General features: G+C 42.6%; 1 protein-coding gene across 1 annotated transcript; it reads right to left on the minus strand.

The window, feature by feature from the left end:
* Window positions 1-10037: 10037 nt before the first annotated feature.
* LOC109890820 (U1 small nuclear ribonucleoprotein C) lies at window positions 10038-24369 on the minus strand. The gene is made up of 6 exons (XM_020482866.2): window positions 24110-24369; window positions 11947-11989; window positions 11734-11842; window positions 11214-11303; window positions 10979-11089; window positions 10038-10652 (listed from the first exon to the last, which is right to left on the minus strand). The coding sequence occupies exons 1-6, from the start codon at window positions 24115-24117 to the stop codon at window positions 10543-10545; spliced, it is 471 nt and encodes a 156-aa protein (XP_020338455.1). The 5' UTR covers window positions 24118-24369; the 3' UTR covers window positions 10038-10542.
* Window positions 24370-24687: the final 318 nt, after the last annotated feature.

Below are 24687 nucleotides of genomic sequence, written 5' to 3' on the forward strand. Positions count from 1 at the left end.
TACATACCGTAAAGGGTATGCAGTATACACTATTATGTAATTAACTCATCTTTGTTGGATATGCAATTGGTTACATTCTGATGTTTCAGACCTGCAGAGAATGTGTTTTCAAGAACTTCTCTTATTGCGAGCTTTTGTGAAAATAATACTGTATGTGAATTCTGGTTTTGTAAATTTTATTTGGTGTTTTTAATTTCTCAAATGTGTATTCTTCTTACAAGGTGGGTCTTCAATAGTTTTCCAGTTAAAACATTATATTGTCATTGAACTATTTAAAAAGCAGTTCAAATTGCCAGAATCACATCAACAATTTACTGTGATATGCATCATGCCTGTGGCTAGAAAATACATTTGCATACAATAGTACGCTACTCTGATGGGCAAAATTGTAAACATTTTCTAGGAACCTATTGTTATGTACGTCTCATTTATCTGTAGGCTATGTGTTTGGACAAAATAAACCCAAGTTGGCTCAAAGGTGTCCATTGCAATCTATCAAAATGGAAGATGAGTGTGGAAGTTTAACGTTAATTCTTAAATCAATATCAAATCATTTCTGGGTAAAAATCTGGTACTTGTAATAGATTTCTAGAAACATTTGCAAAAATACCTTTTTGGCTATCAACTATTTCTCAAGCAAGAATTTTGTTAGGGCTATCTGGGAGTGGTCTAAGTGGTGAGAGAAAAAAATGTAAATTAGCTGTTATTGGCAGAGAGGTTTGGAACTCTCTTTGTTATTGGTCTATTAACCAATTTACAGCATGGTGATGTCACCATGGAAAGACTAAACTCTCGCCCATGTAAATCAAACCTGCTGATTAAAAAGTCCTGTGTAGATTGTAATTTCAACCAGCAACTACAAGGAAATAACACTTACCATGTTAGTTTCATCAGCTGTAGTACAATATGATATAAAACATAGGAAAACCCCGTTTTAACTGCACTTGGGTCTTTTACAGTGAATTACATGCAGGGGCCAACAACCTCCTTGAAGATGGGTCGTGGCTGGGTCTTCCAGCATGACAACGACCCGAAACACACAGCCAGGGCAACTTAGGAGTGACTCCGTAAGAAGCATCTCAAGGTCCTGGAGTGGCCTAGCCAGTCTCCAGACCTGAACCCAATAGAAAATATTTGGAGGGAGCTGAAAGTCCGTATTGCCCAGCGACAGCCCTGAAACCTGAAGGATCTGGAGAAGGTCTGTATGGAGGAGTGGGCCAAAATCCCTGCTGCAGTGTGTGCAAACCTGGTCAAGAACTACAGGAAATGTATGATCTCTGTAATTGCAAACAAAGGTTTCTGTACCAAATATTAAGTTCTGCTTTTCTGATGTATCAAATACTTAAGTCATGCAATAAAATGCTAATTAATTACTTAAAAATCATACAATGTGACTTTCTGGATTTTTGTTTTACCTATGATAAAAAATTACAGACCTCTACATGCTTTGTAAGTAGGAAAACCTGCAAAATCGGCAGTGTATCAAATACTTGTTTTCCCCACTATATATATAGATAGATACAGTATATTTACCAACAAAAATATATATGGGTGATTGGAAATGATGCAGACAATTACATCGATGGAAGCCACAATCTATCTGCAATATTAAAGATGATCTACCCGCTAATATTTTTTTTTAAATAAATACATGGAGTAACAGAAATGAATGTAAACCAAATGACGGGGGATTTACGGTACATTTACTAGGCCTACTGGTTACATACACAATGGGGAATTGATAAAAAATAAACGATTAAAGGGCAAACAATTCACAGAATGAAACAATGAATGCGCAAGAATTGGCGGGAGACAGCTGAGCACATTCTGGAGAGCTGAGTGCATGCATTCTGAGACACTCCATATCTTCGCCACACACCTATCCCCTTCTTCTTGTTGCAACATATTAAATTATACTCAAAACACATTATCTTCACACATATTTTAGATGCTTTTCACTGACAAGACCCTTGTGTCCTGATTCAACAGACTGGTGAGTTATGTAAAGTTTCTACCATTTCTCTCAATCTCATTCTCCCTGTCGCTCACTCAAACTCACACACGTGTAGATTCAGAGAAGAGTAAGATATTTGCCAATTACACCCATTTCTAACAATGTTCGTTGCAGCAGTGATATGACAGACATCACTTTTGAAAAATATTATATTTTATTGTCACTAACCTTGTCACTCCTGGGTTCCAAATATCTCTAACGGTCACCCCAGCGCGAGTAAAAACACGTTTTTTTTTTTTTTTTGTCATGCGAGTGAGGTCAGAATGCCCTCGCTATTCCAAAATGTGATTGTTACGCAACAGGACAGTTAGTCTCGGGGAAAATATTGGAAGCGGATGTTCTGTTTGAATCGGATGACGTGTGTCGAGTGGAGATGAGAGTGAGAAGAACTGGATTACAGTGGCGAATGCAAAAGGAAATAAGCGCAGTAAAGTGGTAGTGGAATCTTGTAGGAAAACGGTAGGAACAAGGGTTTTGGATTGATGTTGTTACCTGGGAGATCCGTTTGAAGTCTCTATTAAAATTGTAGATGCGTTGGATGAGGTGGCGTTGATGAAGGGAAAAAAACGATAAGTTGGCTGATTCCGTTTTGTTGTGTTTCTATGGAACAGAAGGAGCATGCTTTGCTTCTCAAGAAGATGTCGGATTGGAATGTCCCTTGTGTAGATCTTCGAAACAGGGCGCCTATCAAGGGTGTTATCTCTGGGGTGGTGCTCGAAGTAAATGCAAAGGATACACACGAAGAATTGGATCAAGTGGTTGGTGCACAACGACTGACCCGCATGGTAGAGTGCGGAAGCCCAGTCCATCCATTCTATAGTTTTTGATGAAGAGTGGAAGAAAGACTTTTGAAGAATTAATGGTCGTAGTAGAGAGACAAGATGATGTTCCTTGTCAACAGGGGGATCCTAAGAAGGTGGACTTTGTAGCCCTCTACCCCGCACGTCTGATCCTCATGAACGACGTAGGGAAGGGCTGTGCGCAACCGGTCTGCTAAAACCTTTGCAAGTAGCTTGTAATCTACGCACAGCATGGTCAACGGCCGCCAGTTGCCAAGGTCTGTTACTTCCCCCTTCTTATATAAAAGTGACAGCACACCAACAGCCATTGATCCCCCCGGGACCCCCGTCTCAAGGATGGCCTTCAAGACTTCGAGGACCACTGGTCCAAGTATACCCCAAAACTTGAGATAAAACTCAGCCGGCAGTCCATCCATCCCAGGCACCTTCCCTTTTCCCCATCCTCCTAAGAGCGCCCTCAACCTCTTCTAGTGAAATCTGGGCCTCCATCACTTCTCTAATGTCCTCCGGCAACCGCCTGGACAAGTGTTCTAAAAACACATTTCCCTGCTCTACATCTATTTCCCTTTCCTTAAATAAACCTTGGAAATTATCAGTTGTCACCCTGACCATATCCTCTGGTTCTCTAACTATACTACCATTTTCTTCCCTAACGCCATGCATTACCTTCCTACTCTGTCTGGCCCTAACCGACTTAAAGAACATAGCGGAACAAGTCTCATTGTGTTCTAGAAAGCCACTATGCGCACGCTCCAGGAAAGCTCGAGCCTTCCGCTCCTGCAACTCCCTGAGCTGCGCCTTTAGGGTAGCGGATCTCTCCCAGTCAAACGACCCGCCGAGGTTGCCTGCCTCGTACTCGAGTTCAATTAACCTTTGGATACGATCCACCTCCCTCCTCTCCTCCCTTTTTTTCCTCTTGCAATACCCTATTATAAAAGCCCTAATCCTCACCTTAACTAATTCCCACCACTCTAACACCCCCTCGCACATGGACCGGAGGCCTTCAAGCCTCCAAAAGAAACCATAAAACCCGTCAACAAAAGCCTGCTCCTCCAGCACATCCCGATCTAACTTCCAGTACCCCCTACCAAAGAGGCAGACTGGCGACCCCACCTGCAGGAGCACCCCGTCGTGATCCGAAAAGAAAACAGGCAACAACCGCCCAGACAACTTACCCAAAGACCTGGGTACAAAAATATAGTCGAGCCTCCGCTCAACCCCCCTGGAGTTGCGCCATGTAGGACCGGCCATTTTCGGAGTAGTGTGCAGACCACCATCAACCAGACCATGGCAAGCCATTAGCCTGGTAATGGCGCCTGCACTGCTATCCCCCCTATTCCTAAATCTGTATTAAAATCCCCCCTATCACTAATTTCCTATTTGTGACACACAGGGGCGTCAGACAGTCCACCATCTCCCTCCTGTCTGCCACCACCTGTGGCCCATACACCAACACTAATCTAAATTTACAATCCCTTATCGTGACATCCACCCCTATAACCCTCCCCTGCATTACCACAAAAGAATCCTCCACTTTTACCTCCCTGTGCCCACACAAAATCCCTACCCCCGATGAGTGCATCCCCCCAATACCCCAAACCGACTCCCCCTTGTCCCACTCCCTCTTAAACCTACTAACATCCCCTCCATCCCTCAGGTGAACCTCCTGTAACAAACAAAAATCAAACCCCACACCCTCCAAATAACTAAAAACCGCCCTCCTCTTAACAAAATCCCTTCAACCTCTTACATTTAAACTAACAAAAGTAAAATTAGACCCCATGAAAGAATCAAATAAAAACATGTAATACACTCAAATTCTAAACCCAGACAGAAAAAAAAAAAAAAAACAGGAGACTCACCCGATGCTCCCCTGCTCCATATCTACCGGTGAAAACACCATCCGTACTCCCGACATCCCCCCCTCTTCCTCCATCTCACCAACCCAGGATGCAGGAATAGTGTTTGGCTCCGGGGTGCCCTGCACCCTGGGTCTACCCCCACACTCCTCCCCCTCCCCAGTGGTGCAGCTGGTTTGGAGAAAAAAAATCGGGGAGGCTGAGTCCCCAAACAAAAAACTCCCCACCTCCTCCTGTACCCAGTCCTGAGTCTTGTTAGGTGTGTCCCCACCCAACAGAAGTTGAGGGCCTGGGGAAACCAGCAGCAACCCAGAGGTTTCTCCCACCCCCATCACTCTCTTGGCCATCCCCTCCCTCTCACTGTCGGCCAATCGCACCATCCTCTTCATTCTCTTCTTTGGTGATGGCGGCAGTGGAGAGATACCACCCTCCCCCCCCGCCAGCTCCTCCACCATACCCCTCATCTCTTCCACCAGGGCACTTTCCCCCCAGTCCACTTGCTCTTCCACCGTCTCCTTCTCCAACACTCCTCCCTCGCTTTCTTCTCTCTCATGCTCCTCCACTCGGTTGCCTTCTTCCACCGCTTTCCTGGTTCTCCCACTCCCGTGCCTTCCGTTTCCTTCTCTCTTCCATCCGCCTCTTCTTGCTCCTCCTCCTTCCTTGCGGCCTTCCCCTCTGGACCTGTACTCTGGTCATGAGGCATGCTTCCTTCCCCTCCTCTTCTTCCCCCATCCCAGGCTCCTGCTCCCCCCCAGCCGCAGACGCATATGACCTCTGACGAGCCGGGCACCCCCGCCACAGGTGTGCTGACGATCCACACCCGTGGCACGCCTTAGGCTTGTCACAATCCCTCGCCTCATGTTCCTCAGATCCACAAAATCTGCATTTTCTTGTGCTGCACGAGGCGAAAATGTGGCCGTAGGCCATACAGCGCCTGCAAAATGGGGGCTGACGTGCATAAAACAACGTCCCCCTGTCAGCCCCTAGGGAGAACATAGCAGGAGGATGGAGGTAGCCACCATGTCCCTTTGGGTCCTCCCTGAGGAGGGCCTGGAAGCCTCTCCTCCCATTCCAAAACCCAAGGGAGTCTTTGAGGTGCCTTGCTGAGGAGACGTTATCCATGTATCTCCCCAGAAAGGCCCTCACCTCTTCGTCCTTAACGTATGGGTTGTAAATATTGACAGTTACAACCCTAAAGTTGTTCTTCACGAGGCTTGTTATTTCATAGTGGCTCATCGGCCTCTCACCTCCCACTGCTCTTGCCCTTCTCAGGATATCATCGTGTTTCTCCTCTGTATATGGTGCCACGTCGTATGCTCCCTCCAACGAGTTGCCTTGGAAACAAAACACGTCCTTCACCGTCAGCTTTAGAATCCCCATCAATATTATCCTTCCAAAAGTTTCCCGTCCTAAAGGCTCCAACTCCTTTTCCTTCCAAGCAAACCGAATCGTGTTGGCCAGCCCAATCCCAGGGACCGACCGTGTTGATGGATTTAGCACCATCTCCGCAAGGAGAATGGCGCTCGTTCTCTTCTCTTCCAAAACAATGAAAAAAGAAAAACCAAAGTGACTGAGCCTATCTGGTGACAACAAACACAGAGACAGGAACAATCACCCACAAAACCCAACACAAAACAGGCTACCTAAATATGGCTCCCAATCAGAGACAATGACTAACACCTGCCTCTGATTGAGAACCATATCAGGCCCAAACACAGAAACAGACAAACAAGACATCCAACATAGAATGTCCACTCAGATCACACCCTGACCAAACAAAACATAGAACATACAAAGCAAACTATGGTCAGGGTGTGACAATTTGCCAATTATTCATTTCAAAATTCTTCAAGCTCTGTCAAATCAGTTGTTGATCATTGCTAATCAACCATTTTCAGATCTTACCATATATTCTCAAGTAGATTTAAGTCAAAACTGTAACTCAGCCACTCAGGAACATTCACTTGTCACTTGGTAAGCAACACTTGGTAAGCAGTCTAGATCTGTCCTTTTGTTTAAGGTTATTGTCCTGCTGAAAGATGAATTAATCTCCCAGGTTCTTGTGGAATGCGCACTGAACCAGGTTTTCCTCTATGATTTTGCCTGTGCTTAACTCCATTATGTTTATTTGTTTTATCCTGAAAAACTCCCCAGTCCTTAACGATTCCAAGCATACACATAACATGATGCAGCCACCACTCTGCTTGAAAATATGGAGAGTGGTACTCAGTAATGTGTTGTATTGGATTGGCCCCAAACATAACACTTTGTATTCAGGACAAAAAGTGAATTGCTTTCACACATTTTTTTGTAGTATTACTTTAGTGCCTTGTTGTAAACAGAATGCATGTTTTGGAATATTTTTATTCTGTACAGGCTTTCTTCTTTTCACTCTGTCAATTATGTTAGTATTGTGGAGTAAATATAATGTTGTTGATCCATCCTCAGTTTTCTCCTATCACAGCCGTTAAACTCCTTAACTGTTTTAATGTCACCATTGGTCTTATGGTGAAATCCATGAGCGGTTTCCTTCCTCTCCGGCAACTGAGTTAGCAAGGACACCTGTATCGTTGTAGAGACTGGGTGCATTGATACACCATCCAAAGTGTAATTACTAACTTCATAATGCTCAAAGGGATATTCAATGTTATGTCAATCTGGGTTTGAAATTCACTGCTCAACTGAGGGACCTTACAGATAATTGTATGTGCGGAATACAGAGATGAGGTAGTCATCTATAACAAAGGAGTTGAATACTTATTGACTCAAGACATTTCAGCTTTTAATTTTTTTGAATTTACAAAGATTTCAAAAAACATAATTGCACTTGTTGGCCAATGACCAAAAATCTCAATGTAAATCCATTTTAAATTCAGGCTATGACAACAAAAATGTGGAAAAAGTCAAGGTGTGTGAATATTTTCTGAAGGCACTGTATAATAGCCAACCCCTCGCAGATAGTATACAGTGCAGGTATAGCTGATGAGACTCACAATGATATCCAGAAGCCTCTGTAGACGAAGGGGAGATTTCTTCCTGCCCCAAATATCCTAACAGCCGCTGCTGTTCTAATCGCACAGTGAGAAACGCATTTAACAGGCAGGCAGCTTTTCTCAGCCAGTCGAAATCATGAATCAGTGTAAATTTTATGGATATAGAAACATCAATAGAAAACAGGTAGAACGAAATTTAGTGCAGCTAGTTTGTAGTCTTTCCAGCTCCAGTTTGGACATTTTCAGATAAATAACGTTAATCTATTCATCCACAGAATCAACCATATTCATTACATTTCTGCTCCCAAATGCAAATAAACTGATCTATATCCGCAGTCTAGTTTTTATCGCAATCTGCTGTGCAGTATGACTGATTCAGAGTGAATAATTATTTCAGCTTGATGACCAAAACTAATATGTCATTAAACTCCAACAAGTAGTCTATTTAGGCCACTGAATATCATAATAGCCAAGTTCATTATGCATAAAATAAAGTTAATGAAAAACAAGTGTTATGTTGAAGTGTTATGTCTACGCCATGGTCTCATGTGGTACCGCCAACAAAAAAGCCAGCCTCCGCAGTGACAGTGGGATAATCTCATTTTGATTGATTCCTCACATCCTCTTGCCACCTTCTCAAACCCATCGGATGAAAGTATAGAGGGGATGGACATCAGACCTTTTCATCCAATGGGTTTTGAGAAGGTGACGAGGTGAGGAATGAAGGATATGCAATTGAAATTCTACCAGTAAATATTAGGTGGCTATGCATCCCTGCCAGAGCAGAGAGAATACCTTGTTAAACATTCTAGAATTTTTTTTGATATTGGCCTAAATAGCCTAGGGTAATGACATACACGACATGACCAATATGATGTGGACACCTGCTCATCAAACATCTCATTCCAAAATCATGGGCATTAATATGGAGTTGATCCCCCCTTTGTTGCTATAACAGCTTCCACTCTTCTGGGAAGGCTTTCTACTAGATGTTGGAACATTGCTGCGGAGACTTGCATCTATTCAGCCACAACAATATTGGTGAGGTTGGGCACTGATGTTGGGCGATTAGGCCTTACTCGCAGTCGGCGTTCCAATACATTTCAAAAGGTGTTTGATTGGTTTGAGGTCAGGGCTCTGTGCAGGTCAGTCAAGTTCTTCCACACCGATCTCAACAAACTATTTCTGTATGGACTTCGCTTTGTGCACAGAGGCATTGTCATGCTGAAACAGGAAAGTTGAAAGCACATAATCATCTAGAATGTCAATGTACGCTGTAGCGTTAACATTTCCCTTCACTGGAACAAAGGGACTAAGAAAGAACCATGAAAAACAGCCCCAGACCATTATTCCTCCTCCACCAAACTTTACAATTAGAACTATACATTTGGGCAGGTAGCATTTTCCTGGCAGCCGCCACACCCAGATTTGTCCGTCTGACTCCCAGATGGTGAAGCGTGATTCATCTCTCCAGAGAACGAGTTTCCACTGCACCAGAGTCCAATGGCGGCGAGCTTTACACCCCTCCAGCCAATGATTGCCATTGCACATGGTGAACTTAGGCTTGAGTGTGGCTGTTCGGCCATAGAAACTCATTTCATGAAGCTCACAGAGCCAGCTTGGAACTCAGTAGCGAGTGTTGCAACAGAGGACAGACGCGCTTCAGCACTCGGCTGTCCCATTCTGTGAGCTTGTGTGACCTCCCACTTTGCTGCTGAGCCGTTGTTGCCCCTAGAAGTCCACTTCACAATAACAGCCCTTTTCAGTTGACCAGGGCAGCTTTAACAGGGCAGAAATTTGACAAACTGACTTGTTGAAAAGGTGGCATCCACTATGAATGTCAGAGTTCTTCAGTATGGGCCATTCTACTGCCAATGTTTGTCTATGGAGATTGCATGGCTGTGTGTTCAATGTTATACACCTGTTAGCAACGAGTGTGGCTGAAATAGCCAAATCCACTCATTTGAAGGGGTGTCCACATACCTTTGGCAATGTAGTGTATTTGGCAAATTCCTCAAGAAGGAGAAAAGCCTTATGCATATGATGAGTCATGCAGGAGAGAAAACATTTACATGCCCTATGTAACAAAGGCTTTGTAGGTAGGTACTTTAAAAAGAACACACCTGAGACTTCACATGGGCAAGGACACGTTTGTGGAAGATGCTTCAAACTGAAAGGAGCCCTGACGGAGCACATGCAGCTACACACTGGGGAGAAACCATTTAGCTACAATGATTGTGGCAAATACTTCAGTCGGACAAATGCCCTTATACCACATGCAGCATACGGACAAGAAAAGGATGTATAAGTGACCTGCGGAGAAAAATAGTCTATTTTTTTTATTTTTATGATTGAAGACCAACATACACTTTCAAGTCTACTCATTTTATTTCTTTCAAAAATAAAAAGACTGTGGGCCCAAAAAATAATCATATTTTACTTTGAAAAACAAATCACATGAGGCATTTACATCAGAACAGTGACAAAATAATACCTGCTCTTTCTGACATGCATGTGCTTCTGTGCAACTGGTGCCACGTTAAACCTCCACAGCTGTATTCTTATTAGAGCAGCAGGGGGAAACAGAAACCTACTTGTGTAAACAATACAACTATGCATCAAAACAAAAATATGACCTATACACTAAACACAAAAAAACCCCAGAAGTTTTGGTTATGTGAAACCACAATAAATAGCCTGTCAAAATGGTTTGGTGGCGATAAAGAGAGATGATGTGGAACTCTACCAAATGGGTTTTAAGGTGGAGACAATAGGTGGCCATTTAAAAAAAAAAAAACAATGCATTTGGTGCAGTGTCCTCCAAAGATCATGTATATGGCAGTGTAGAACACAGGAGCGCCTCTTGATTTTGGGTCTCATCTGTCCGGCCGAATCATACCCGGTCTGATAAGCATCATTGGCCGATGGTGGCGCATCATATGTGGGCCAGGCATCATCTGCATGTGGCCCATTGGTGGTCGCATACCTGAACATACAGGACAGCAAACATATTTGACTTTACTTGGTTTTCACATTGTACCCTAATCATGGTCCAGTATACATGTCCCTTATGGACTATTATGAATACATCACATCAAATCTTGGTGAAAAATATATCTCAAAGCTATGACTTTGACCAGGCATGAACTGTTCAAGTTCAGTGAAGATTTGTGAACAGCAGCAGATACATTTTGGGTGAGAACTTGCAGATCTTTAATTCAATGGCCATCGGAATTTTTTTTTTAGACACACTCACACACACATTGTTTACATCAACAATACATGATGTAGGTGTTGGGGAAATAATCTCACCTCCAGGCATCATTCCATGTGGTGGGGGCCCCATCATTTGCATCATATGAGGACCATGTCCACCCATAGGGGGCCCGGGCACTGGTAGCATGCCTGGGCGTGGAGGGCCACCTGGTTCACAAATGACAATTTAAAGCTCAGTCCCCAACACACCAAGTTATCAGTATCTCATTTAAATATAAATCATTCTCAAAATACTAGACTAGCACTGTTGTGGTTGGTCCAGTCTACGTACCGATGTTTGGAGGAGGGAGCATGGCTCCGCCTGGGGGAGGGGCTCCAGGGAATGGGGTAGGAGGGATCTTACCGGACTGGAAGGCAGCCGCTGAGGAGGAAAACACAAGGCAACATGTTAACCTATTGTAGAGTTGACAGTCGCTGGACCAGGGCGCTATCCCTGAATTCACTACGTCGGTGTCCGACGTGGGATGGCACCCATGAGGCCATCGGAGATGCAACTGTTCACGTGAGGGACTTCGTATAGAAAAGCATGGGGACACGCACGTAGGTAGTGTAGCGACCTTAAAAGATGTTCGGATCTCTTGGAGTAACGGCTAAGGTGTTGGGTTGACAGTCGCTGGACCAGAGTTCGAATCCAGGTCACTGCTACCCCCGAATTCAAACGCTACACGCTTATTATGCAAGTATGGGTGTGTGGGGCTTGTGTATGTTTTGTATCTGCACAAACTGTTGCTTATAAACGAAACCGCATAGAATCGGCTGAATGTTTAGCTACCCCCTTCATATCTGCTTACTTGTTTTATCGATGAGGCTCTGTGCCTGCTCCTCCATCCATTTCTGGTAGTAGTCTTTCACATTCTCTTTATGCTTTCGTCCACTACAGTGAGTCTTTCTCACCGATGGCTGTAAAAATATATAATGTTCAATTTAATGTTAATACAGGGTGCAATTTATGATGTGCTCGCTATTGTTAAAGGGTGCAGAGACTGAAAATTAGTCTGGCTTACCGAGTCATGTGTAAGGTACGTATCACAGTAGTCACAATAAAATCTGGGGGATACAAAAAAGCAAGTTAACCAATTCACCGAAATCAACAAAAAAAAAGAAAAACTTTAGCTGGGCCATGGACCAGAACAAACTAGCTTGGAGCAGTGCCTTATATTTTTTACTATGCAATTAGAATGCTCTGGCTGGGAGAGTGAAGAAGATGCTAGCTAGTAGCTCTCGAAAACCCTTCTTAGTATGTAGGGTAGCAGGTATATTTCTCTACAGTTGGCTCCATGGGGGAAATTCCGACCCAAGTTAAGCGCACACGAATGGACTGTAATTCCCTTTTATGCTCTTCTCTCTCTTTGTATTCTAACCTTGAATTTATGCTATTCACCAGCTGTTAGTTTGGGGTGGATGTCAGCGAAATTAAGGTGTGGCAGGGGTGTGTATTTTTTGTTTGTTTTTTTCCTCCCCAATTTCGTGATATCCAATTGGAAGTTAGTCTTGCCCCATCACTGCAACTCTAGTACGGACTTGGGAGAGGCGAAGGGCGAGAGCCGTGCGTCCTCCGAAACATGACCCCGCCAAGCCGCACTGCTTCTTGGCACAATGCTTGTTTAACCTGGAAGCCAGCCGCACTAATATGTCAGAGGAAACACCGTACACCTGGCGACCGTGTCAGTGTGCATTCCGCCTGGCTCCTGTGGCAGGAGTCCCTAGAGCATGACGGGACAAGGACAACCCGGCCGGCCAAACCCCCCCCCTAACCCCGACGACTCTGGGCCAAATGTGCGCCGCCTCAAGGGTCTCCCGGGCGCGGCCGGCTGCGACACAGCCTGGGATCGAACCAGGATCTGTAGTGACGCAACTAGCCCTGCGATGTAATGCCTTAGACCGCTGCATCACTCGGGAGGCAGATGCACTGTATTCTGACCATTACCACCTTTACGCGGAAGGAAACCATGAATAAGGTTGAGCGAACCTACAGGTTCCAAGTGGAAAAATAATAACACCATTCTCCATGCACTGTAATTTATAAATTGTTAAAGAGGTAAAATGAGTAATCAGTTTGGATAACGGGATTGTAAATAAACAAAGCCATTGTTTTAGGATGTTTCCTTATGATCCTTGGAGACGAATGTGAAACCATATGGACGTAAACGCAAAATCATATCAACATTGCGGCCTCTTTTCCACAGTGAAGTACACTATAAATATCTGTGCTGTTTAGTGTTGTCAAGATAGCAGAATTTGACTTCGATACCAGGTTTAGTATCACGATACTCAGTACTAAAACGATACCACGGGGAAAAAAAGAAAGCGTATTAGCTAGTCACGGAATAATCATTTGGTCGAATCATTGAACAATATGTTGATAAATGGTAGAACGACTAAATAACTATCATTTATTCTATATAAAATGTTTCAAAAATAAAACTTATTTTAAATGAACAGAAGAATCTTACATATGCAAAACCATGACTCGGACCATTCAAAAATAATTGTACAATTACAACTGTTTTAAAATGTAACTTGATACATATAATCAGTTAAATTTTCTAATCTATGGCTAAAATATTGGGTCAAATGACATTCATTAGACCGGATTCATTATAGCTAAACTATTGAATAGATTACATGAATAGTATAGATCCAAAACAAAAAAACACTTAAAAGCTCATTTCTGAAGTTTCTATACAGAACAAAAATAACATGTAAAGTGTTGTTCCCATGTTTCATGAGCAGGAAAAAAAAGAACCTAGAAATGTTCCATACGCAAAAATATATAATTTATCTCAAGTTTTGTGCAGAAATGTTTACATCCCTGTTAGTCAGCATTTCTCCTTTGCCAAGATAATCCATCCACCTGACAGGTGTGGCATATCAAGAAGCTGACCATTACACAGGCGTTTGATCATTACACAGGCGCACCTTGTGCTGGGGCCAACAAAAGAACACTATAAAACGTGCAGTTGTGACACATAACACAATTCCACAGATGTTTTGATGGAGCGTGCAATTGGCATGATGACTGCAGGAATGTCCACCAGTTGGTAGCCAGAATTTAAATGTTTAATTTCTCTACCATAAACTGCCTCCAACGTTGTTTTAGAGAATATGGCAGTATGTCCAACTAGCCTTGCAACCGCAGACCACGTGACTACGCCGGCCCAGGACCTCCACATCTGGCTTCTTCACCTGCGGGATCATCCGAGACCAGCCACCCAGACAGCTGATGAAACAGGAGTATTTCTGTATGTAATAAAGCCCTTTTGTGGGGAAAAACCTATTCTTATTGGCTGAGGCTGGCTCCAAAATGGGTGGGTCTGGCTCCCAAGTGGGTGGGCCTATGGCCCATCATGGCTGCGTCCCTGCCCAGATATGTGAAATCCATAGATTAGTGCCTAATTAATTAATTTAAATTGACTGATTTACTTATATGAACTGTAACTCAGTAAAAACATTGAAATTGCTGCATATACAGTGCATTCGGAAGGTATTCAGACCCCTTGACTTTTTCCACATTTTGTTACGTTACAGCCTTATTCTAAGCCCTCTGGGAGAAATCATTAAAAAAATGTATAAAATAGAAATATTGTCAATGTACCACATTGAATGTGGCCTACATGAACCCAACCTCACTCCGAAATTACTTTAACATACAGTAGCTTGTGTAAAACAAATTAGAGGAGAAACGTTCAACTATTCAATGTCATTAAGGTGGAGCACAGCTACGCAAATGAGTATGGAAGATGATCAGTATCCATATGTGGTGACATGATAGCTCAGCAGAAACTAACACAGCTGGATTCCAAAGACATCTTGGCCCGGTTGAAACTTAGGGCAGCGATGGAACTTTGACTTATTCATGTTTTACCGATGCAACTTTTTATACAACAGTTCGAATTGTAACATGCTTTTCCCATAACACCACGCAGAGAGAACATTCACTGAGTGCATCATTGAGTCATTTGTCAATACTGACAGGATAAAAAAAAAAAAAAAAGGCAACACTGCTCTCTGTATCGGATCAGCGTTCTCCCAAACATTAGAATTATTCTACATTACTGATGACGGATAAGCTCCTAGAGAGATAATATCACCAACTGCTTCAAATATTGATGAGATTCTCACAAACACATACATACAGTTGAAGTTGGAAGCTTAAATACACTTAGGTTGGAGTCATTAAAACTTGTTTTTCAACCACTCCACTAATTTCTTGTTAACAAACTAGATTTTTGTATATGACAAGTACATTTTCCAACAATTGTTTTCAGACAGATTATTTCACTTATATATAGCTGTCATCAAGGCAAAGGATGGCTACTTTGAAAAAGCTAAAGTATATGTAGATTTGTTTAACACTTTTTGGTTACTACATGATTCCATGTGTGTTATTTAAAATCTAATTTTATTAGTCACGAGCCGAAAACAACAGGTTTTCACCTGTTCACCTTACAGTGAAATGCTTACATACAAGCACCTAACAAACAATGCAGTTAAAAAAAGTATAAATAACCCCAAAAATTTGTAAGAATAAGAAATAAAAGTAACAAGTAATTAAAGAGCAGCAGTAAAATAACAATAGCAAGACTATACACAGGTGAGTACCGGTACAGAGTCAATGTGCGGGATCACCGGTTAGTTGAGGTAATATGTACATGTAGGTAGAGTTATTAAAGTGACTATGCATAGATGATAACAACAGAGAGTATCAGCGGTATAAAAAGGGGAGCAATGCAAATAGTCTGGGTAGCCAGAAGCTGTTTAGAAGCCTCTTGGACCTAGACTTGACGCTCCGGTACCACTTGCCGTGCGGTAGCGGAGAGACCGGTCTATGACTAGGGTGGCTGGAGTCCAACAAATGTTTAGGGCCTTCCTCTGACACCGCCTGGTATAGAGGAACTTGAAGCACTCAACCTGCTCCACTACAGCCCCGTCGATGAGAATGGGGGGGGTGCTCGGTCCTCTTTTTCCTTGTAATCCACAATCATCTCCTTTGTCTTGATCACGTTGAGGGAGAGGTTCTTGTCCTGGCACCACACGGCCAAGTCTTTGACCTCCTCCCTATAGGCTGTCTCATCGTTGATCAGGCCTACCACTGTTGTGTCATCGGCAAACTTAATGATGGTGTTGGAGTCGTGCCTGGCCGTGCAGTCATGAGTGAACAGGGAATACAGGAGGGGACTGAGCACGTACCCCTGAGGGGCCTCCGTGTTAAGGATCAGCAAGGCGGATGTGTTGTTACCTACCCTGACCACCTGGGGGCGGCCCATCAGGAAGTCCAGGATCCAGTTGCAGAGGGAGGTGTTTAGTCCCAAAGTCCTTAGATCTGTTGGGGCGGTGTGCAAATTGGAGTGGGTCTAGGGTTTCTGGGATAATGGTGTTGATGTGAGCCATGACCAGCCTTTCAAAGCACTTCATGGCTACAGACAGAGGTAATTCAGGCAGGTTACCTTAGTGTTCTTGGGAACAGGGACTATGGTGGTCTGCTTAAAACATGTTGATATTATAGACTCGGACAGGGAGAGGTTGAAAATGTCAGTGAAGACACTTCCAGTTGGTCAGCGCATGCTCGCAGTACACATCCTGGTAATCTGTCTGGCCCTGCGGCCCTGTGAATGTTGACCTGATTAAAGGTCTTAATCACATCGGCTGCTGAGAGCATGCTCACACAGTCTTCCGGAACAGCTGGTGCTCTCATGCATGTTTCAGTGTTATTTGCCTCGAAGTGAGCATAGAAGTAGTTTAGCTCATCTGGTAGGCTCGTGTCACTGGGCAGCTCTCGGCTGTGGTTCCCTTTGTAGTGTGTAATGGTTTGCAAGCCCTGCCACATCCGATGAGCATCAGAGCCGGTGTAGTACGATTCGATCTTAGTCCTGTATTGATGCTTTGCCTGTTTAATGGGTCGTCCGAGGGTATAGCGGGATTTCTTAAGCTTCCGGGTAAGAGTCCCGCTCCTTGAAAGCAGTAGCTCTAGTCTTTAGCTCAGTGCGGATGCTGCCTGTAATCCATGGCTTCTGGTTGGGGTATGTACCTACGGTCAACTGTGGGGAAAATGTCATTGATGCACTCATTGATGAAGCCAATGACTGATGTGTTGTACTCCTCAATGCCACCGGAGGAATCCCGGAACATTATCCAGTCTGTGCTTGTAAAACAGTCCTGTAGCTTAGCATCCGCTTCATCTCACCACTTTTTTTATTGATCGAGTCAATGGTGCTTGCTTAAATCAGGAGGATAGAATTATGGTCAGAGTTGCAAAATGGAGGGCGAGGGAGAGCTTTGTATACATCTCTGTGTGTGGATTAAAGGTGTTCCAGAGTTTTTTCCCCCTCTGGTTGCACATGTAACATGCTGATAGAAATTTGGTAAAACTCATTTCAGTTTCCCTGTATTAAAGTCCCCTGGTGGTGCCGACTCTGGATGAGCATTTTCACGTTTGCTTATGGCAGAATACAGCTCATTCAGTGCGGTCTTAGTGCCAGCATCAGTCTGTTGCGGTATATAGACAGCTACGAAAAATACAGATGAAACTCTAGTAGATAAGTAGAAAGTGTGGTCTACAGCTTATCATGAGATGCTCTACCTCGAGGCAAACCCTCGAGACAAACCCTCAAGACTTCCTTAGATATCGTGCACCAGCTGTTATTTAGAAAAATACATATTCCACTGCTCCTTGTCTTAACAGACGCCGCTGTTCTGTCCCGCCGATACAGCATGAAGCATTAGATATTACAGTTTTGAATATCCCGTTGGTAGTTTAATCTTCCGCGTAGGTCATCGATTTTATTTTCCAAAGATTGCACGTTTGCTAGTAGAATGGAAGGAAGTGGGGGTTTATTATCGCAGTCCTGATGTTCAGAAGTTATTTTTGGTCATGAGAGGCGGTAGCAGAAACATTATGTACAAAATAACTTGCAAAGAAATGAACATAAACCACAGTTAGGAATACATAAAAGGTCAGCCTTGTTCTCCGGGCGCCATCTTATATATAGTTCATAGCTTTGATGTCTTCACTATTATTCTACAATGTAGAAAATAGTAAAAATAAAGAAAATCCCTGGAATGAGTAGGTGTGTCCAAACTTTTGACTGGTACTGTATATATTGTTTTTGGGGAGGGGGTTGCATGTTATTTTGGCATTAATATGTGTTACATAGTTTTTTTTTTTTGTAAAATCATTGAGTTAATAAAGCCACATACAAACATGGTTTCTTTTTTGCTTTCTTGAGTAAGGCAGCTCCAAAATGCAAGTGTTTCAGCCTAGCTCAGTGCATTCTGTGGTGGTGGGGCAGTCAGCGGGAAAAAAACGGAGCACAGGGGTTGGTAATGTTCTCCATTTGCGCCGTGATAGGCTCAGTGTTCTGTCACTCATGGGGACACTATGCCACCACCAAATCAAAGGGTAGAGCTCACAAATTCAAGCCCCTTGAGTGCTGCCAGAGAGTGATATTAGAAGTGCCCATCCAAAAAGGCTCAAGGTCATTGGCCACAGATAACATTTTGTAAAATCACGCTATACGTACAGTTTGATTGGACTGATCAGGTCAACATCATACATTCAAAATCTCAGCTAGCAGTTATTATCATGAATCAAGTCGACAATCTACTGCCAAATCCTTTTTCATCCTTGTCATATGAAGAGAAATAATGAAGAGAAATTATAGATAAAACGTATCGGTGCTCATCGACCATAAACATTACACAACAACTTGAAAATCGCAAATTCAACAATGAGTGGTTTGGAAGGAATCAGTGGCTACCTGAAAGCATTGCAAAGCAATCACTACCCTGCTATTCAGTAGAGTGGGTGTGTGGTCTCAAGTCTGGGTTTAAGGGTCTTTTTTCCAAGCTTAAAAGGATAAACATTCAACATTGGCCATGCTGTCAATCCAGCATGACTTCTGATGCGCTCAAAACAACAGGAAACTCAGAAATGGGAAATCTGGCTTCAGTGAGTTCAAGACAACTGGGAACTCTGGAAAAAACGAGCTCCGAGTAGGAAAATACGTTTTGAAGGTTCATCCAACTTGAAATTGTAAGTCGGGAACTCAGGCCTCTTTCTAGAGCTCCGACCTGAAGATCACTGACGTCATCATGAGTCGACCTTGTTTGTTCAACAAAAAGTCTGCAAACAAGCAAACACCGGCCACGAACAATGTGTTTACAATACGGCGTTGGTAATAAAGCATTTTTTGTTCGACCGCAACTTCTGGGGTAGCTTTAGCTTGGTGCCTAGCTAGCATCAATACAACCAGCCTGAAAACAATGACCAATAGAAACTGCAGTCATTTTCATTATTCTTATTAATGATTTAGGAATCCTTGAGAATAAGTATTAGCTAGGCAGCCACTTGTTGTTTGCCTATTGAAATTGAACTTAGCTAGCTAGCTACTTAACCCTGTTGTCCAAAGCGAAGGTTATAAGCAGCCAGCTAGCTTCATCTGGCTAGTGAGGCTCGACCGGACCGGGTTATGTGATGTGAAGCTAGCCACAATAAGGATTCGGCACAATAGTGGAATTTGCGGTTAGCCTTCAAAATAAAAGTACCTTTGAAAGTGATGCAGAAGGTTACAATTGGTGGTATTATGCCATATTTAGACTAGATAATGACAAACAAGGTTGGAATGTGAAGCAATGACATGAGCTATCAGTCTACTCGGTGCCACCCACAGAACACAACTCTGAAGAATTTACGCAAATATTAGCGTTGTAGCTCTCACACTGACTGTGTGAAATCACCTCCCCAGCCATCCTATTGTGTGTATTGACATTCATTCATGTTGCACTGTACAACTTTACCTAAGGATTGAGGATCAATGAAATGGGGTATCAGTCTACTCAATACCCAATACATTTTTCCCAACGTCCTCCTCAGTTATCAGACTCCAAAACATCCATGCATTATTGTTTTTCCTCAAGAATAGTGTTCAATACACATAGGTTGACAATAAACGTGGCTCAATTCAGTTTTTTCAGAGTCCCGCAATAAGAGCTACGACGCTAATGTTCTCTGGGTGTCACTGAGTAGAAAGACAACATTCCAACCTCGTTTAGCATGATCTATTCAATCAATTTGCATCACTGTCAATTACATACTTTTATTTTGAAACCTAACCCGCAAAGTCCACTATTGCGGCTAATCCTTATTTTGGCTAGCTTCACATAGATGGGTCCGACCAACATTAATCAAATAAGAACTGTCTTATAAATTAGGTTTATTTTAGATGATTAGGGTCATTTTGCTATGTTTTTGGGGAAGAACATTGTTTTCATCCATGAGCTAGCTAGCTTTCCTTTAATGACCATCACTGTAGGTGCGCGAGACAACTTCACCAGCATCATAGCATACTTATCAATGAATCGTTGCAAAATATGAAATACGAGTGATAGTATAATCAATGTGTAATAACTACATAAAAATGTATGAACGTATTAAATTATTATTTGATGTGCTGTCATGTCAGGTCCTGATTGGTCAACAAGCTTATTTGACACGTCAAATAGTGTTATTTGACACATGAAATAATGTTTTGATATGTATCTTTTTTGACACGCAAAGACCCAAACGGCGTTCCATAGAAATCCTGGTTGAGAATGAAACGACTGAACAAATGAACAACGAAACAGCACAGCAAGTGAGTAAAAGAAATAGGTTTTGATGATGTTTTACTGGTAACAGGGACATACGTAAATGCCAACAAAATTACTTTTTGGTCAGTGTGGTGTGTATATCTGTAAGCTTTATTTAACCAGGCAAGTCAGTTCAGAACAAATTCTTATTTATAATGACGGCCTACCCTGGCCAAACCCGGACGATGCTGGGCAAATATGAAGCCGCCCTATGGGACTTCCAATCCCGGCCAGATGTGATACAGCCTGGATTCAAACCAAGAACTGTAGTGACACCTCTTGCACTGAGATGCAGTGCCTTAGACCGCTGCATCCATGTGTGCGTGTTAACTATAACTGTACTAGAATGCTTAAAAGGCCGCTAAAAGGCAGGAAAATATTGCATATTGGTATCGGCCAAAAATGTAATATCGGTGCATCACTAGTGTGTACATGTTTTTTGTACATTTTTTTGTTGTTTATCTGTCGGCCCCAGCCGCGAACTCAGGCTCTGTGTGTAGTTAACCGACCCTCTCTGCCCATTCATCGCCATTTTAGCTGTCGTTGTTTTAGCTGATTAGCTGTTGTTGTCTCACCCATTGTTGTCTTAGCTAGCTCTCCAAATCAACACCTGTGATTGCTTTATGCCTCGCTGTATGTCTCTCTCATATGTCAATATGCCTTGAATACTGTTGTTTAGGTTAGTTATCATTGTTTTAGTTTACAATGGAGCCCCTAGTTTCACTCATTAGACCTCTGATACCAACTTTGTCCCACCTCCCACACATGCGGTGACCTCACCCATTATAACCAGCTTATCCAGAGATACAACCTACCTTATTATCACTCAGTGCCTGGGCTTACCTCCGCTGTACCCACACCCCACCATACCCCTGTCTGTACATTATGCCCTGAATCCATTCTACCACGCCCAGAAATCTGCTCCTTTTATTCTTTGTCCCCAATGCTCTAGGCGACCAGTTTTGATAGCCTTTAGACGTACTCTCATCCTACTCCTCCTCTGTTCCTTGGGTGATGTGGAGGTAAACCCAGGCCCTGCGTCTCACCTGGCACCCTCATTTGTTGACTTCTGTAATCGAAAAAACCTTGGTTTCATGCATGTCAACATCAGAAGCCTCCTCCCTAAGTTTGTTTTACTCACTTCTTTAGCACACTCCCCCAACCCTGATGAACTTGCCGTGTCTGAATCCTGGCTTAGGAAGGCAACCAACAATTCTGAGATTTCCTACCCAGCTACAACATTTTCTGTCAAGATAGAACTGCCAAAGGGGTTGCAATCTACCGCAGAGATAGCCTGCAAAGTTCTGTCATACTTTCCAGGTCTATACCCAAACAGTTTGAACTACAAATGTAAAAAAAATTGCCGACCCCCCTCCGCTCCCAGCTGTGCCCTGGACACCATTTGTGAATTGATCGCCCCCCATCTAGCTTCAGAATTCGTTCTGTTAGGTGACCTAAACTGGGATATGCTTAACACCCCGGCAGTCCAACAATCTAAGCTAGATGCCCTCAATCTCACACAAATCATCAAGGAACCCACCAGGTACAACCCTAAATCCGCAAACATGGGCACCCTCATAGACATTATCCTGACCAACTTGCCCTCCAAATACACCTCGCTATTTTCAATCAGGATCTCAGCGATCACTGTCTCATTGCCTGTATCCACTATGGGCCCGCGGTCAAACGACCACCCCTCATCACTGTCAAACACTCCCTAAAACACTTCAGCGAGCAGGCCTTTCTAATCGACCTGGCCCGGGTATCCTGGAAGGATATTGACCTCATCCCGTCAGTCGAGGATGCCTGGTCATTCTTTAAAAGTAATTTCCTCACCATCTTAGATAAGCATGCTCCGTTCAAAAAATGCATTACACGCCACGAGGAGCCTGCCTGTTACGCGAATGCAGTAGAAGCCAAGGTCAATTTCTAGCTAGCATTAAACTTATCTTATAAAAAACAATCAATCATAATCACTAGTTATAACTACTAATCCAGTTTAGCAGGCAATAATAACCAGGTGAAATAGTGTCATTTCTCTTGCGTTCATTGCACGCAGAGTGAGGGTATATGCAACAGTTTGGGCTGCCTGGCTCATTACGAACTAATTTGCCAGAATTCTACATAAATATGACATAATATTGAAGGTTGTGCAATGTAACAAGTATATTTAGACTTAGGGATGCCACCCGTTAGATAAAATACCGAACGGTTCCGTATTTCACTGAAATAATAAACGTTTTGTTTTCGAAATGATAGTTTCCGGATTCTACCATATTAATGACCAAAGGCCTGTTCCTGGTTCGAGACCAGGTAGGGGCGAGGAGAGGGACGGAAGCTATGCTGTTACAATGACAATACTGTAGTGCCTATAAGAACATCCAATAGTCAAAGGTATGAGAGAAATAGTCCTATAAATACTATATTAACTACAACCTAAAACCTCTTACCTTGGAATATTGAAGTCTCATCTTAAAAGGAACCACCGACTTTCATATGTTCTCATGTTCTGAGCAAGGAACTTAAACGTTAGCTTTTTTACATGACACATATTTTACATGGCACATATTGCATATTGGCACATTTTACTTTCTTCTCCAACACTTTGTTTTTGCAATATTTAAATCAAATTGAACATGTTTCATTATTTATTTGAGGCTAAATTGATTTTATTGATGTATTATATTAAGTTAAAATAAGTGTTCATTCAGTATTGTTGTAATTGTCATTATTACAAATGAATTAAAACATTTTTTTTTTTTTTTTTTTTTTTACATCGCCCGGTTAATCGGTATCGGCTTATGAAAAATCATAATCGGTCGACCTCTAGTACATAGTCCATCTGTAAATAGCCCACCTAATCTACCTACCCCTATACTGTTTTTATTTTATTTACTTTTCAGCCCTTTTACACACCAGTATCTCTACTTGCACATCATCATCTAGCTCATTTATCACTCCAGTGTTAATCTGCTAAATTTTAACTATTCGCTCCTATGGCCTATTTATTGCCTACCTCCTCATGCCTTTTGCACACACTGACTTTTTTTCCGACTGTGTCATTGACTTGTTTATTGTGTTATTGGCTTGTTTATTGTTTACTCCATGTGTATGTCTGTGTTACTGCTTTCGGGGATCTTTACAAAAAGATACTATCGTCAGGCGCTAAAGCAGTTAGCGTCTATGAATGGGGTTAGCTAGCTAGTCTAGATAAAACATATTTCACATACACAATTGAACTTTAGTTAAGGCAAAGGAGATCATTACCACGATATGGCATAGCTAAATGAGAACAAATAGCTTAGTATCAAAACAGCGAACTGGCTAGATGGGAATGAATAATGAGCTAAATGGAAACGCTAAAGGTCGTAATGCTAACGTTTACTATTGGGGGGCAGACACAAAATATACACAATCTCGATTTAAAAATAATCGTTCCCAAACATAAGTTTTAAAACATTGAAACATGTAAATATTGCAGGTGACGCAGCGATAAAATACTTGGAAATAACACTTGAATTGAGGGATTTCGCAACTTACTTAGGCATATTTTTGTGTTCTTCACGAGACGCTCAGTGAGATCATTTCCTGTGTTGAGGGTTGCCAGGCCTTCGCAAATGTAAATTGGTCATAAGGCCTGAAAACCAGCAGCAATATTAGTTTCCACTTTTATCCAATAAACCCTTTCCCATAACGACCTCGAGGGAATTAAGAAATAATATAGACTTAATTTAATTCGGTTTTCATTAAAATTATTATTATTATTGAGAGCTTTGCAAGAGAAAATAGACTTCTCCTTTATTAAACTAGCCAGATCATTTTCAATTTCACTTGTTCTGGCTGCTATGATTAAGCTGGTTGGTTCGAGCCCTGAATGCTGATTGGCTGACAGCCGTGGCATATCAGAACGTATACCACGGGTATGTCAAAACATGTCTTTTTACTGCTTTAATTACGTTGGTAATATATTTTATGGAAAAGGGATTGGAAATAGGTGGCTCCATAATGACCAAACGAAGTAGCCTACCTACAACTGGCAAAGTTGTCACAAGTCTCCGTGACTCAGCTGCCTGCTGCAGAGCTCTCTCAACCAGTGCTCTCAACACACACATAGACAC

This window comes from Oncorhynchus kisutch, linkage group LG5 (genome assembly GCF_002021735.2).
Source record: "Oncorhynchus kisutch isolate 150728-3 linkage group LG5, Okis_V2, whole genome shotgun sequence".
Lineage (NCBI taxonomy): Eukaryota > Metazoa > Chordata > Actinopteri > Salmoniformes > Salmonidae > Oncorhynchus > Oncorhynchus kisutch.